The 12,408-nt window shown below is 41.3% G+C and overlaps 1 protein-coding gene across 1 annotated transcript; it reads left to right on the top strand.

Moving 5' to 3' along the window:
• Positions 1-2,010: 2,010 nt before the first annotated feature.
• Positions 2,011-11,688, top strand: LOC108413165 (hepatic lectin-like). The gene is made up of 8 exons (XM_037535298.1): positions 2,011-2,099; positions 3,804-3,926; positions 6,990-7,079; positions 8,204-8,275; positions 9,337-9,491; positions 10,860-10,972; positions 11,133-11,272; positions 11,537-11,688. Coding segments are annotated over exons 1-8 (771 nt in total). The 5' UTR covers positions 2,011-2,023; the 3' UTR covers positions 11,539-11,688.
• Positions 11,689-12,408: the final 720 nt, after the last annotated feature.

Genomic DNA, 12,408 nt, shown 5'->3' on the forward strand with positions numbered 1-12,408 from the left:
GAAGTCCCTGACCTCAAGGACTCATTTGGTAAAGTTTTATCTCCTGGTGTCACATGACGCAGTTCACTTTACACCTAAATTATTCTCACGATATCTTACCAAAGAATCTCTTTCATAACATGGAAAGGAAAATGCCTTTGCAGTCACTTCTCTGGAAGAATCCTGGGTCACTGAGAAACTCCACACATTTAATCGCTGTCAGGGCACAACTGTATCACTTTATACAGCTTTATCAATAAACCTCGTTATACAACTGTAAACCTTTTGGACCCAATAAAGAGCACAAGCTCTCATGGTGGTATTCTTTCATAAATCCTGAATGATATTAAACCCTTAACTATCATTTATATTAATACTGTATTAAAGATGCTTCATCTTTTCCCATAATGGACATATTATTTCTCTCTTACTTGATAACAGTGGTGGACAGTAACTGAGTAACTGAGTAACTGAGTAAATGTAATTAGTTTCTGTACTTTAGTATTTTTGGTGTATCTGTACTGAAGTTTCTCCGTTCTGGGCGTCTTTCTCCTTTCACTCCACTACATTTCAGAGTCTAATATCCGACTTTTTCCTCCTACATTTTGAGAAATCTGTCGTTCCTTTTGGTTTCTGTGTGTATAAAAACGTAACATGTCAAAACGAAAGAAGCGCAAAGCCAGAGCACCAATCAGGGCCCAGCGGTCACTTTGTTTAGAGCTGGTTTTGACCTGTTGGTCATACCGACCCAGTGCAGCACGCGGTTCAACGTCAGCGCAGCAGCGTAAAACTTTGGGAGAGTCTGTTCAACATAAATGATGAACTAACCTAACTTTGTGTAAATAGAGCTCAATATAGAAATATGTCCACATATGCAGTCGAGACTGACGCGGCTTTTTTCTGAATTTCTACAAACACCAGTTCATTTTATAGTAAATGAGTTTGGGCTGGTTTATGTTTATGAACAGACGCCTACAGATCAACATAGTAAAGGAGCTCATCTGTGATCCTGAGTTTAAAGCCAGTTTTTATTCAACTTAAACTTGGAACTAAGTTGTAAATAAATCTGAAACTGAAACTTTGCTTGTGTGTAAAAAGTGATTTCAGAGCCACTCGGTTCTCCCTGATGGAAACTGTTTACCTTCAGTGTTTTGTGCTTCTGATCATTTTAATAGACGTCAGCGTCACTAATTAATGACGTTCTATTAAAAGACTGGTTTACCAAGAGAGACGCTGGAGGACTTTCACCTGAAATGAGTTCATGAAGCCAGTCTGGTTATAAAAATGATAACAGGACATCAGAGCCAGAATTACTCTTTTAGTACTTTTACTTTATACTGAAGTACATTTGAAGGGAAATACTTTAGTACTTTTACTCAAGTGGAGGTCTAAAGGGAGGAACTTCTACTTTTACTGGAGGAATATTTTACCTTGGGGGTCTCGACTTTAACTCAGGTACATGATTTGTGTACTTTGTCCACCACAGCCACAAAGGGTTGGTGTGGCTGCAGGTTTTCATTCCAGTAAAGCAGGAGATCACCTGGTCAGCAGTTTGAACACTAAAACAAACGGATAAAACAAGTGGAGTCAGGTGTGCTACAGCTTGCTTTGAGTGGAAACCTGCAGCCACACCAGCCCTTTGTGGATAAGATTGGACACTCCTGCTATAGAGAGATAATACACTTACATTCAATAAGAAAAAACTACATTCAAGCAACAAATCACGTGATTTGAACAGGAGCAGCCAAACATTTGCATACGACTTCAAAGCTTTTTCTATAATTATCTGCTCACTAATCTTTCCCGTTTTCTCCAGTTCCTCAGCCCACCTGCACGGCGCAGTCTAATGTCTCCCCCCACCTGAATTAGCAAACACTGAAGTTCTGGAGCTGAATCAAATAGAAAGAAACACAAATCAGAAGACTGAATGATGTATGAACATCTGGGCGTTTAGTTGCACACATCCTGTTACTATAAATAACTCTCTTCACATTTCCTGATATCGGGGTGTTTGGTGGTGGTACAGTTTAATGAAGCTGATAAAATGGATCACATCTATGGCAACGTTGATTTTGAGCTCTCCAAAACACCTGGAAATAAACGATGTCATTGTTCAACAGGTAGAGGCACTTTTCTTGTTGGTTATGTACTAATTAGCAATGAGGTTTTGTTTATGAATTTAATTTTTAAGAAACCCTTCATGACAGTTTCTGATAAGCCTGTGACACGGGACTTAGAATCAGTAGCTGCATCCAGAACCTCGTACTACTCCACGACACACGCTACACTGATGAATGGACTTCTGCTGGTGGGGCACTATTTTTGACATGCACTAATTAGTGCACTAATTGACTAATTAGTGTGGTAGTATGTGATGAAAGTAGCCTTATTAATACAAACTCCAAAACAAAGAGTGGAGTAAAGTCACTTGAAGACAATGCAGTTTACAGACGGTTGGTCTGCTGAGACGCTGGCAGACTGAACTCCGCTAACTTAAGCCCTGTTCGAGCTGGATTAGTTTTGTCTGGGGTGATTGTTTGCGTGATTACATCATTGATCTGTGATTTCAATTCAGTACGAATCTGCAGCATCTGTAGTTTTCACTCTGATCTGCTGGCGGACTGAGCTGACAGATTTAACTCCATTAAATGGTATATTCCACTCAGTAACTGGCACATTTCCCTCAGTTGTGGGCATGTTTTACTCAGTAACTGGCACATTTCCCTCGGTTGTGGGCATGTTTTACTCAGTAACTGGCACATTTCCCTCAGTTGTGGGCATGTTTTACTCAGTAACTGGCACATTTCCCTCAGTTGTGGGCATGTTTTACTCAGTAACTGGCACATTTCCCTCAGTTGTGGGCATGTTTTACTCAGTAACTGGCACATTTCCCTCGGTTGTGGGCATGTTTTACTCAGTAACTGGCACATTTCCCTCGGTTGTGGGCATGTTAGCCACAGGCATGTCCCACTGTTGGTTACCTTTTGGCAAACCTTTCATGTCTGGCTAGTTAGCAAACTAATGACACGGTTACTGTATTGTATCACATTACACCCCACAAAACTCCTAAAATCTGAATACAGGGCTTAAGTTTACTCTAGAGTGGCAGTCCATCTAAAGTCTTCACCAGAGCTAACAAATGCTAATTTTATCATCTGACACTTCAGCTAACATTTCTAGCCCAGTCACAGCATAAAACCAGCATGTGGATCAGTGGTGGAAGCTCTTCACTACAAAACCGAGGTGCGTTTCTTATTCACCCGCTTCTTATTCTAACTTCCCGCTCGTTTCGGAGCTTATGAGGAGCTCGTTATCTGTTTTTAAAGGTGATAATCCACTAACTGCTGTTGAAAGCTGTGTTTCATTAAATCTGTATGATTATATCTGTAAACTGATCTTGAGCTTGACGTTTATTAGCACTCTTACTGCCATGGGCTGTTCAACTGGAGCTGAATAGTCCACAGACTCCAATCAGTTTTCCTTGGTTTGGATCTGGTAGCCACATAGATTCAGAGCTCTGCAGACAAATTTAGTGAGGTCATGGGCTACAGATCAGCCCAAATCAAGGAAAGCGGAGAGGGCGATTAAATATTCTGATCCAGCCCAGACAAACTAACCCTACCACAATGGTGTGTCACCCAAAAGACGCTGACATCATGACATCGAGTTCCCAAGCTCTATTAGATTTCAGCTAGGATTACAGAAGGTATCATAACTGTGACCGTCTGTCTGGGATTGATTTTAATGGTGTGCTGTACAGAACAAAGTGCTCGGTTCTAAGTTCTCTAAGGTAACTAAACAATCTTTCTCTGTGTCTGACCCAGCCAGCCGGTCAGTCAGAGAGAGAAACCCCACAACCTCTAAAGACTCTCTGAAGTTCCTCCTGGCTGCTCTCGGCCTCCTTCTGCTCTGTGCTTTGGTGGCGCTCTGTGTTCTGGGGATCCTGTGTGAGTATCAGCTTCACCCTCTAATGTAGCACTACGGTCATTTACGTCCCTCACTGGACCGCCTTCAAAGACATGCCTGCGGTACTGAACTGGGCCTTTTCTGTCACAGGATGCATTGTTATTAGCCAATACAGTGCATTATTAATGTTTCTTAATTCCTTATTATGCTAAGCTAACCAGGGGCACAAGTAGAGGGTATGCAGCATATGCATCGCCATGTTTTTAAAGAGTTAAAATAAACTTAAAATCAGCTTAAAATACACAGATATCCACAAACGACAATAACCCTACTTTTTTCTTTTTTTGTTGTGCAAAACAAAAATATAAAAACATTCAGGTTCACCAGCCAAGCCATGCAGCTTCTATCAAGGATGTAAAACCAGGTTTAGAAATTGTATTATTCTTTTTTCTGAAGATGATGACACCACTAAAACTGGCCTCTGCTTAATATCCTTTCATTTTCGTTGGACACTGACCACTTAATGACGTCTCCAGGTTCGTGTGGTCCGCATCTGCTTAATAGGAAAATTCCTTCATTGATTGTCCGGTTCCTCCGACATTCCTGCAAGCCTCTAGCCACAATGTCATTAAAATGGGTGCCTGTGCAGCCACAAGCTCTCATGTTCAGTGAAGAATCACTTCCACTACAAGCAACAGGAAATCACTTTTGACAGAATGATCCATGGCCCGGTTGGCAAGGTGGGAAATTTCACTGCCGTGATCGTAAATTAAGGTTAAGAAGTTGGACATTCTCATTAGTTTTTATTTTTATTATGTTTCTTGTTTTGTTTTTTTGATTTCAGTTCAGTTTAGTGAGTCTTAAGGCCACATTATTAGTGTTACTTTCATTTTTATTTTCTGATGATATTAATAGTTTCGCACAAACACATGCGCTTATCCTCCTGGGTAACCGGGGGTGCTGAAGCCTCTCCCAGCAGTCGCCAGCCATCACAGGGCAGTAATAGTTTTGGTTTAGCTTCCATTTAGTTTCAGTTTTAGTTTTTAGCTGTGATGAATGCTGTGATAGTAGTTATTTGATAACAGTAGAGTAAAATGAACACAACAACAGCCAAACATGCACTGATAGAGATGAAGGTTCTGTGCAGGTACATTTCTCACTCATCAAAGTACAGAGTAAATATTCCCTCAAAGCTCCAGCAGTGGTTCTAAGGTCTGATTGTGGAGCTTAAATCAGGTCCTCCAGGTGAAAAGTTGGTATTTGTTCCTTTTCATAACTGAATGTTTTTAATCAGAGCAGTAGAGTAAAAGCCTGGAGGCGAGGCGAGGCGGGGTGTGTGGAGTCAGTCCAGCTTAGAACAGATCATTTCAGTGGATTATGGTTCAGTTATGTTCCCTGACTGAAGGAACTGAGACGGAGCCTTGAGGGAACCACTGCAGTGACAGATTAGTACCCACTTCTAAACTCTCAATTTAACACTGAGGGAGTAAAAACTAAAGTTATTTTTTTTTATCAGCAATTCTGTTACATTTTAGGTTAGTTTTGCAGTGGATTATAGTTTTGATTTAGAATATGAAAGGTTTTTGACAGGTGTCGTCTTTTATCAGTTAACAAGCTAATTTTTCAGTGCTCACTTTTGCTTTAGTAATAGTTTTAGTTAAGTATTATAACCCTGATCTAAACCAGCTGCATCAAATATTGGTTTAAACTCTTCTGTCACTTCATGCAACCCGTTTATTTTATTTAGACCATTTGTAACCTTGCCAGCTAAGTCAGCACATTTCAGTCTAACTACAGCAGCGTCTCAGGTTTTGAGTAGCTGGCTCATGGCAGTGAAATGAATGGTAGTTATGAGTTAGTTAGAACTTTCTGAGTAGCCAGCCTTACAGCTAGCTGATGTTTGGTAGAGACAGTGAGGAGAGAGATAAATGAAATAAGATCAAAGTAAAACTGTCAACTGATTTAGTAAACAGGTGTCAGCTTGTATTTTCAGCTGAACTGGATCAATAAATAGTTAAACAGTGAAGTAAAACACTAATAATGCTCTAATAAAGTTAATCATAGTTCTTCAAGAGTTCTTAGCCTTTTTAGTATAGAAAACGGTTCTGTACAGAACCATGAACTACTAAAGAACCCATTGCATGATTAAAGGGTTCTCTGCATGGATTTGCAAGGGTTTCTTTCTGCTGAATTGGATGAATAAATAATTAAACAGTGAACTAAAACAAATTAAACAGAGTAACCTGAGATTGTCCTACCAAAACTGTTCCCAAAACTGGAGTTTCAAAAATTATTAAGAGCTCCAGAGAAAACTGGACTCCAAACAACCACCTGCAAGACCTGGTGGACCACCAGAACCATCCCCATCAGACAAACAGCACTCAAAGCTTTCTGGAGAAAATCGAGCTCCGTTCCTGCTTCAGATCTAAAAAACACATTTAATGCCAGTTGGCCTTGAAATCGTGTGAACATATCATGATGAATACATCAGTAGAAATGATCCAAATGGCCTGGAATAACGGCTTCTTATCTGAAGTGGACAATGTTTTTCTTCGCTGCTGTCCAAAGAAAACCATTTATCTCCATTTTTTCCCATGTTTTTAGTTTTCTACATCATTTCGACACACCAGCTGTCCTTTATGTTGTGTACAAACTTTATGATGCCTGGGCCAATAGAAGTGCTGTAAAATCACTTGGATTAAAATCTCTTTACATTGACTTACATTGAAAGGTAAGAGTGTTTTTGTGTTCTCCTGTAAAGTTACTATTTTAGAGATACTTGGTTTTCTATGGACACAGACGGTATTTAGCTAACATTTCAAAGAAAGAAAGAAACTTTGTTACAAAACCAGTTTGTGGATCAGTAAAACTATCTGTTCCACAGTGGACTAGCACGGAGATAAAGAATAAAGGGACTGAAGGAAATTAAGGAATGAACCTGATGGGGAATTTGACAGTTGGTGTAACACAAACATTCGGCCGTTAGATTTTTCTGACGTATGTCACTTTTCTGCTAAATGGACAAAATTTTGATCCTAATTACGACTCAGCTGAAGATTTGAGTACTTGCACCCGACTTTAACTCTGGTGTTCTCTTTGAACAGATCACAATAAAGGCGCCTCCTATGAAGCATTAAGTGAGCAGTACAGCAGTGCTGTAGAGAGACTGTCAGAGCAGGAGTGCAATGCTCGCGGTACGAGGTTTGAAGAGATTTCCTTCTCTTGTTTTGACATTTCTTGTGGTTGTGGGTTTGAGTGTAAAATTCTCCACCGGCACTGAGTTGTTGACACAAATTTCACAAGTAGAATTTCATAAATTTGCATCGTAGTGAAGTTCAAGATGATGGAAATGGTCCTAATCTGTTTTTTTGTGTGAATATTAGAGGTGGGAATCTCTAGGCACCTCACGATTCGATTGGATGATCATTCAGAGGCTGCGATGTGATTACCAAACGATCATCTCTATACAGGATTTCTATTTTCTCACCGTGTGGGGACTCGGTAGTTTTACAGAAAAGTATTTGTAATGATCCATAATTCATTTACCTCCAAGACTTTTTAGTAATAAAACAAATGGAAGTGATGTGGCCAGTGAACTAGACGACTCTCATTCACTCAGACTGTTACGGTGAAATAAGACCCAGTGCTGCTGGATGTCCAGCACATGGTACAGCCGTCCTGCTCGTTTCCTTCAGTGATTTTATAGCTTAGGTTTTGGTCTCATTGTGGAGAGGTGGGGTCACTGTGTCAGTAAAATATCTTCGGGACAGGACGTGTGTGGCACAGCGAGAACTGGCTGAGAACTGGCGTGCAGACTGTAGGTCACACAGCAGCAACGCATTATTCAGATTTACACTCACTGGCCACTTTATTAGGTACAAAATCAGGGTTCTTCAAGAGTTTTTAGTCTTTTTAGTAAAGAAAACTCATCACTATCAAAGAACCTGTTGCATGATTAACGGGTTCTTTGCGTTGTGAAAGGGCTCTTCAGATTGATGGAGAATGTGCTGTAGATGGATCTATAAGGAACCTATTTGAAAAGGGTTCTATACAGCACCAAAAGGATTCATCTAGTGTTACGATGTCAGGCTTGTTGGGACAGAAGAACCCTTTTTGGTGCTATATAAAGCTCTTTTCAAAAACGTTCTATAAAGAACCACTACAGCACATTCTCCATCAGCCTGAAGAACCATTTCACGATGCAAAGAACCATTTAATCATGCAAAGACTTCGTTGAGTGTTCATGGTTCTGTATAGAAGTGTGTGCTGTAATAATACAGACAAATCAATGAAACTAAACTATTTCTTTTTGCATTAGAAACAGAAAGAAAGTACGAGGCACTGAAGGTGAAGTACAGCACGGCTCATGAAGTCATCTCTAACTGTAGTGGTGAGAGAAGTTGGTAGCTCATGTCTGCACCCGAAATTCAGTCCACTCCTCAAAACATCCATGTATAAAACATTTAGGTGTCAGTTAGTTTTGCCCTTTTCATCTCTGTCCAAAGAACAGTTCACATACAAAGATCAGGCAGAACATCCTGACCACCTCCTCGTTTCTACACTTCATCAGCTCCACTGACCGTATAGCTGCACTCTGTAGTTCTACAGTTACAGACTGTAGTCCATCTGTTTCTCTGATACTCTGTTACCCTGTTCTTCAGTGGTCAGGACCCCCATGGACCCTCACAGAGCAGGTACTGTTTGGGTGGTGGATCATTCTCAGCACTGCAGTAACACTGACGTGGTGGTGGTGTGTTAGTGTGTGTTGTGCTGGTGCGAGTGGATCAGACACAGCAGTGCTGCTGGAGGTTTTAAACACTGTGTCCACTCACTATCCAGGCTATTAGACATTCCTACCTTGTCGGTCCACCTTGTAGATGTAAAGTCAGAGACGACAGCTCATCTGCTGCTGCACAGTTTGTGTTGGTCATCCTCTAGTCCTTCATCAGTGGTCACAGGACGCTGCCCACAGGACGCTGCCCACAGGGCGCTGTTGGCTGGATGTTTTTGGTTGGTGGACTATTCTCAGTCCAGCAGCGACACTGAGGTGTTTAAAAACTCCAGCAACACTGCTGTGTCTGATCCACTCAGACCAGCGCAACACACATTAACACACCACCACCATGTCAGTGTTACTGCAGTGCTGAGAATGACCCACCACCCAAACAGTACCTGCTCTGTGAGGGTCCATGGGGGTCCTGACCACTGAAGAACAGGGTAACAGAGTATCAGAGAAACAGATGGACTACAGTCTGTAACTGTAGAACTACAGAGTGCAGCTATACGGTCAGTGGAGCTGATAAAGTGGACAGCAATGGTAGATGTGAGGAGATGGACTTAATGAAGTAGCTGGTTGGAGTCTGTTCACTGTTACACACTCATGAGGAAAAAACAGCAGGATCAAAGTTGAATCCCTGTAACAGATTCTTGTTCACTTCCTTTCAACATAAGAGTGTCAGAAGTGTGCACTGTGTGGAGAAGGATGGAGGCTTTTTGGTGTGAAGTGCTACAACTTCTCTACTGATAAACTGAACTGGACCATGAGCAGAGATTACTGTGCTGAGAAAGGAGGTCATCTGGTTATAATAACCAGCCAAGCTGAGCAGGTGAGTCCTGCTTACCAATCAGGAGCTTATGCTTCTTCTCATTTGTACTCGTATACTGTATTTCCAAAAGTATTCGGTCGTCTGGCTTCACATTCATATGAATTGAGTGACATCCCATTCTTAGTCCATAGGGTTTAATATGATGTCGGCCCACCCTTTGCAGCTATAACAGCTTCAACTCTTCTGGGAAGGCTTTCCACAAGGTTTAGGAGTGTTTATGGGAATTTCTGACGGTTCTTCCAGAAGCACATTTGTGAGGTCAGACACTGATGTTGGACGAGAAGGCCTGGCTCACAGTCTCCACTCTAATTCATCCCAAAGGTGTTCTGTGGGGTTGAGGTCAGGACTCTGTGCAGGCCAGTCAAGTTCTTCCACACCAAACTGGCTCATCCACGTCTTTATGGACCTGCTTTGTGCACTGGTGTGCAGTCATGTTGGAGCAGGAAGGGGCCGTCCCCAAACTGTTCCCACAAAGTTGGGAGTGTGAAATTGTCCAAAATCTCTTGGTGCTGAAGCTTTAAGAGTTCCTTTCACTGGAACTAAGGGGCCGAGCCCAACTCCTGAAAAACAACCCCACACCATGATCCCCCCTCCACCAAACTTTACACTCGGCACAGTGCAGTCAGACAAGTACCGTCTCCTGGCAACCGCCAAACTCAGACTCGTCCATCGGATTCCCAGACGGAGAAGCGTGATTGGTCACTCCAGAGAACACGTCTCCACTGCTCTAGAGTCCAGTGGCGGCGCTTTACACCACTGCATTCCACGCTTTGCATTGCGCTTGGTGATGTAAGGCTTGGATGCAGCTGCTCGGCCATGGAAACCCATTCCATGAAGGTCTCTACGCTGTTCTTGAGCTGATCTGAAGGCCACATGAAGTTTGGAGGTCTGTAGTGATGGACTCTGCAGAAAGTCGGTGACCTCTGTGCACTATGCCCCTCAGCATCCGCTGACCGCTCTGTCATTTTACGTGGCCGACCACTTCGTGGCTGAGTTGCTGTCGTTTCCAATCGCTTCCCCTTTGTTATAATCCCACTGACAGTGGATTGTGGAATATTTAGTAGTGAGGAAATTTCACGACTGGACTTGCTGCACAGCTGGCGTCCGATCACGGTACCATGCTGGAATTCACTGAGCTCCTGAGAGCGACCCATTCTTTCACTAATGTCTGTAGAAGCAGTCTGCAGGCCGAGGGGCTCGGCTTTATACACCTGTGGCCATGGAAGTGACTGGAACACCTGAACTCAATGATTTGGATGTGTCACTTAATACTTTTGGAAATATGATGCTATTATGAAATATAAATATATTAGCAAATCTTAAAGTACTTGTAAATGTCCTCAAATAATCTCCAGTCTTCTGCATTAGGATTTTGTTTCTTCAGGTGTTCATGACAATTATTGGATTGGGCTGAATGACTTGGAGACTGAGGGAAAGTGGATGTGGGTCAACAACCAGACCCTGACTGAGACGGGAGTGACGTAAGAGCCGTGTTCACTCTCACATATAATACTTTGTTTTGGCTTTAGAGGACCTGTAATGCATGGCTTACTTTAGTGAGGGGATTTTTAAAGAAAGCAAGAAGAAGATTATTCAACAAATAGACTGTTTTTCATCTCAGCTTCCTTCTTATTTATGCAGTTTCTGGTATGAGAGGCATGGCCAACCTAATGAGCCTGATAACTGGACAGAAGAGGACCCTTCGGGAGAGAACTGTGCCAAGCTAGATTACTCAGATAAATGGTTTGATGCTTCCTGCCGTGAACGGAAAAAATTCATCTGTGAGAAGTTTCTCTCTTTTAGATGGAACAACAGCTTGAGTTTATCACAGCATTAGCTTTGAAATGTCGGTACCACTTTATAATAAGTCTTATACCTAATATAAATTGTTTGTGAATAGTTTCAAATGAGTGTATTAATGGTTAGAACCCTATAATTTAATTTTTGGGATTTTTTTTTGGTATTTTGCATCAATTACAATTACACTTGCAATTATAAAGTATTTACATGTGACAGTCACACATGCCATATGTTGTTATTTTCAGGAGACCCTGGGCTACACAGATAGGCCATTGTTTGACATGCAAATGCCTACAGAAATGTGATATGTTCATAACTTTAGCTAATTTCAAATTTTTGTATTTTTTTTAATTATAGAGCTCAGTTATAGTTATCTTTTCTGAAATTGTTAGTTTGGAGTGCCTGTGAGCTGAAAGTGCAATAATTTTGATTGTGATTCATTCTATTGGTTATTATGTGTAAAAATAAACAATCTGCATAAGGCGGACATGTTTTGTTTATTGATTTTCTGTCCTCTTGAATTCAGGCTCAGTGATAAAACTCATACACAGCAAGACTGGCTTTATTTTTAATTACAAATTGAGTTGCATATTTAATATCAGATATTTTTAGTACTCAGAATCAATGTAAACTGAAAACCCTTTGTTTATGATATGAAGGCTAAAGCCGAGATGTAATATCACAGTAGCTTTGATTTGGGTGATTTTGGAGCTGGATTGCTGACTGATGGACGGCCTCAGGTGGATGAAGTCACTCTGGATTCTAAGGGCAGGGTCTGACGAGTGATGTGTGAATCATGTTGCTGTTTTAACCTTTTAACGTTGTGCTTGCTAGTTAGGGGCGGATCTGCTGAATGTCCTGATATGTGGATCATGTTTGTATCTTAAATCTTTATGAAAGCTAGAATGACCTACCGTTTTGGGTCCTGGGAGGTCATGCACACCTGAAACTACATAAGCAGTTATAAATATAACTATATAAAAAAATATAAAGGGCTACAGACTTATATATAAACATTTACTGTGTTTCTTTCTGCAGTGTAAAAGGTGGGGACAGATAATGAACTGGTGAGAACGCTTGACCCCTCACACTCTTCAAAAAATAAAAAAGAAAAGAA

Source organism: Pygocentrus nattereri, chromosome 27 (genome assembly GCF_015220715.1).
Source record: "Pygocentrus nattereri isolate fPygNat1 chromosome 27, fPygNat1.pri, whole genome shotgun sequence".
Taxonomy (NCBI): Eukaryota; Metazoa; Chordata; class Actinopteri; order Characiformes; family Serrasalmidae; genus Pygocentrus; species Pygocentrus nattereri.

Excerpts from the sequence above, each read along its gene's own strand:
- LOC108413165 (XM_037535298.1), top strand. The coding sequence starts at position 2,024 with ATGGATCACATCTATGGCAACGTTGATTTTGAGCTCTCCAAAACACCT. Across the intron at positions 2,100-3,803 it reads ACGATGTCATTGTTCAACAG|CCAGCCGGTCAGTCAGAGAG; the intron begins GTAGAGGCACTT and ends TGTCTGACCCAG. Across the intron at positions 7,080-8,203 it reads GCAGGAGTGCAATGCTCGCG|AAACAGAAAGAAAGTACGAG; the intron begins GTACGAGGTTTG and ends TTTTTGCATTAG.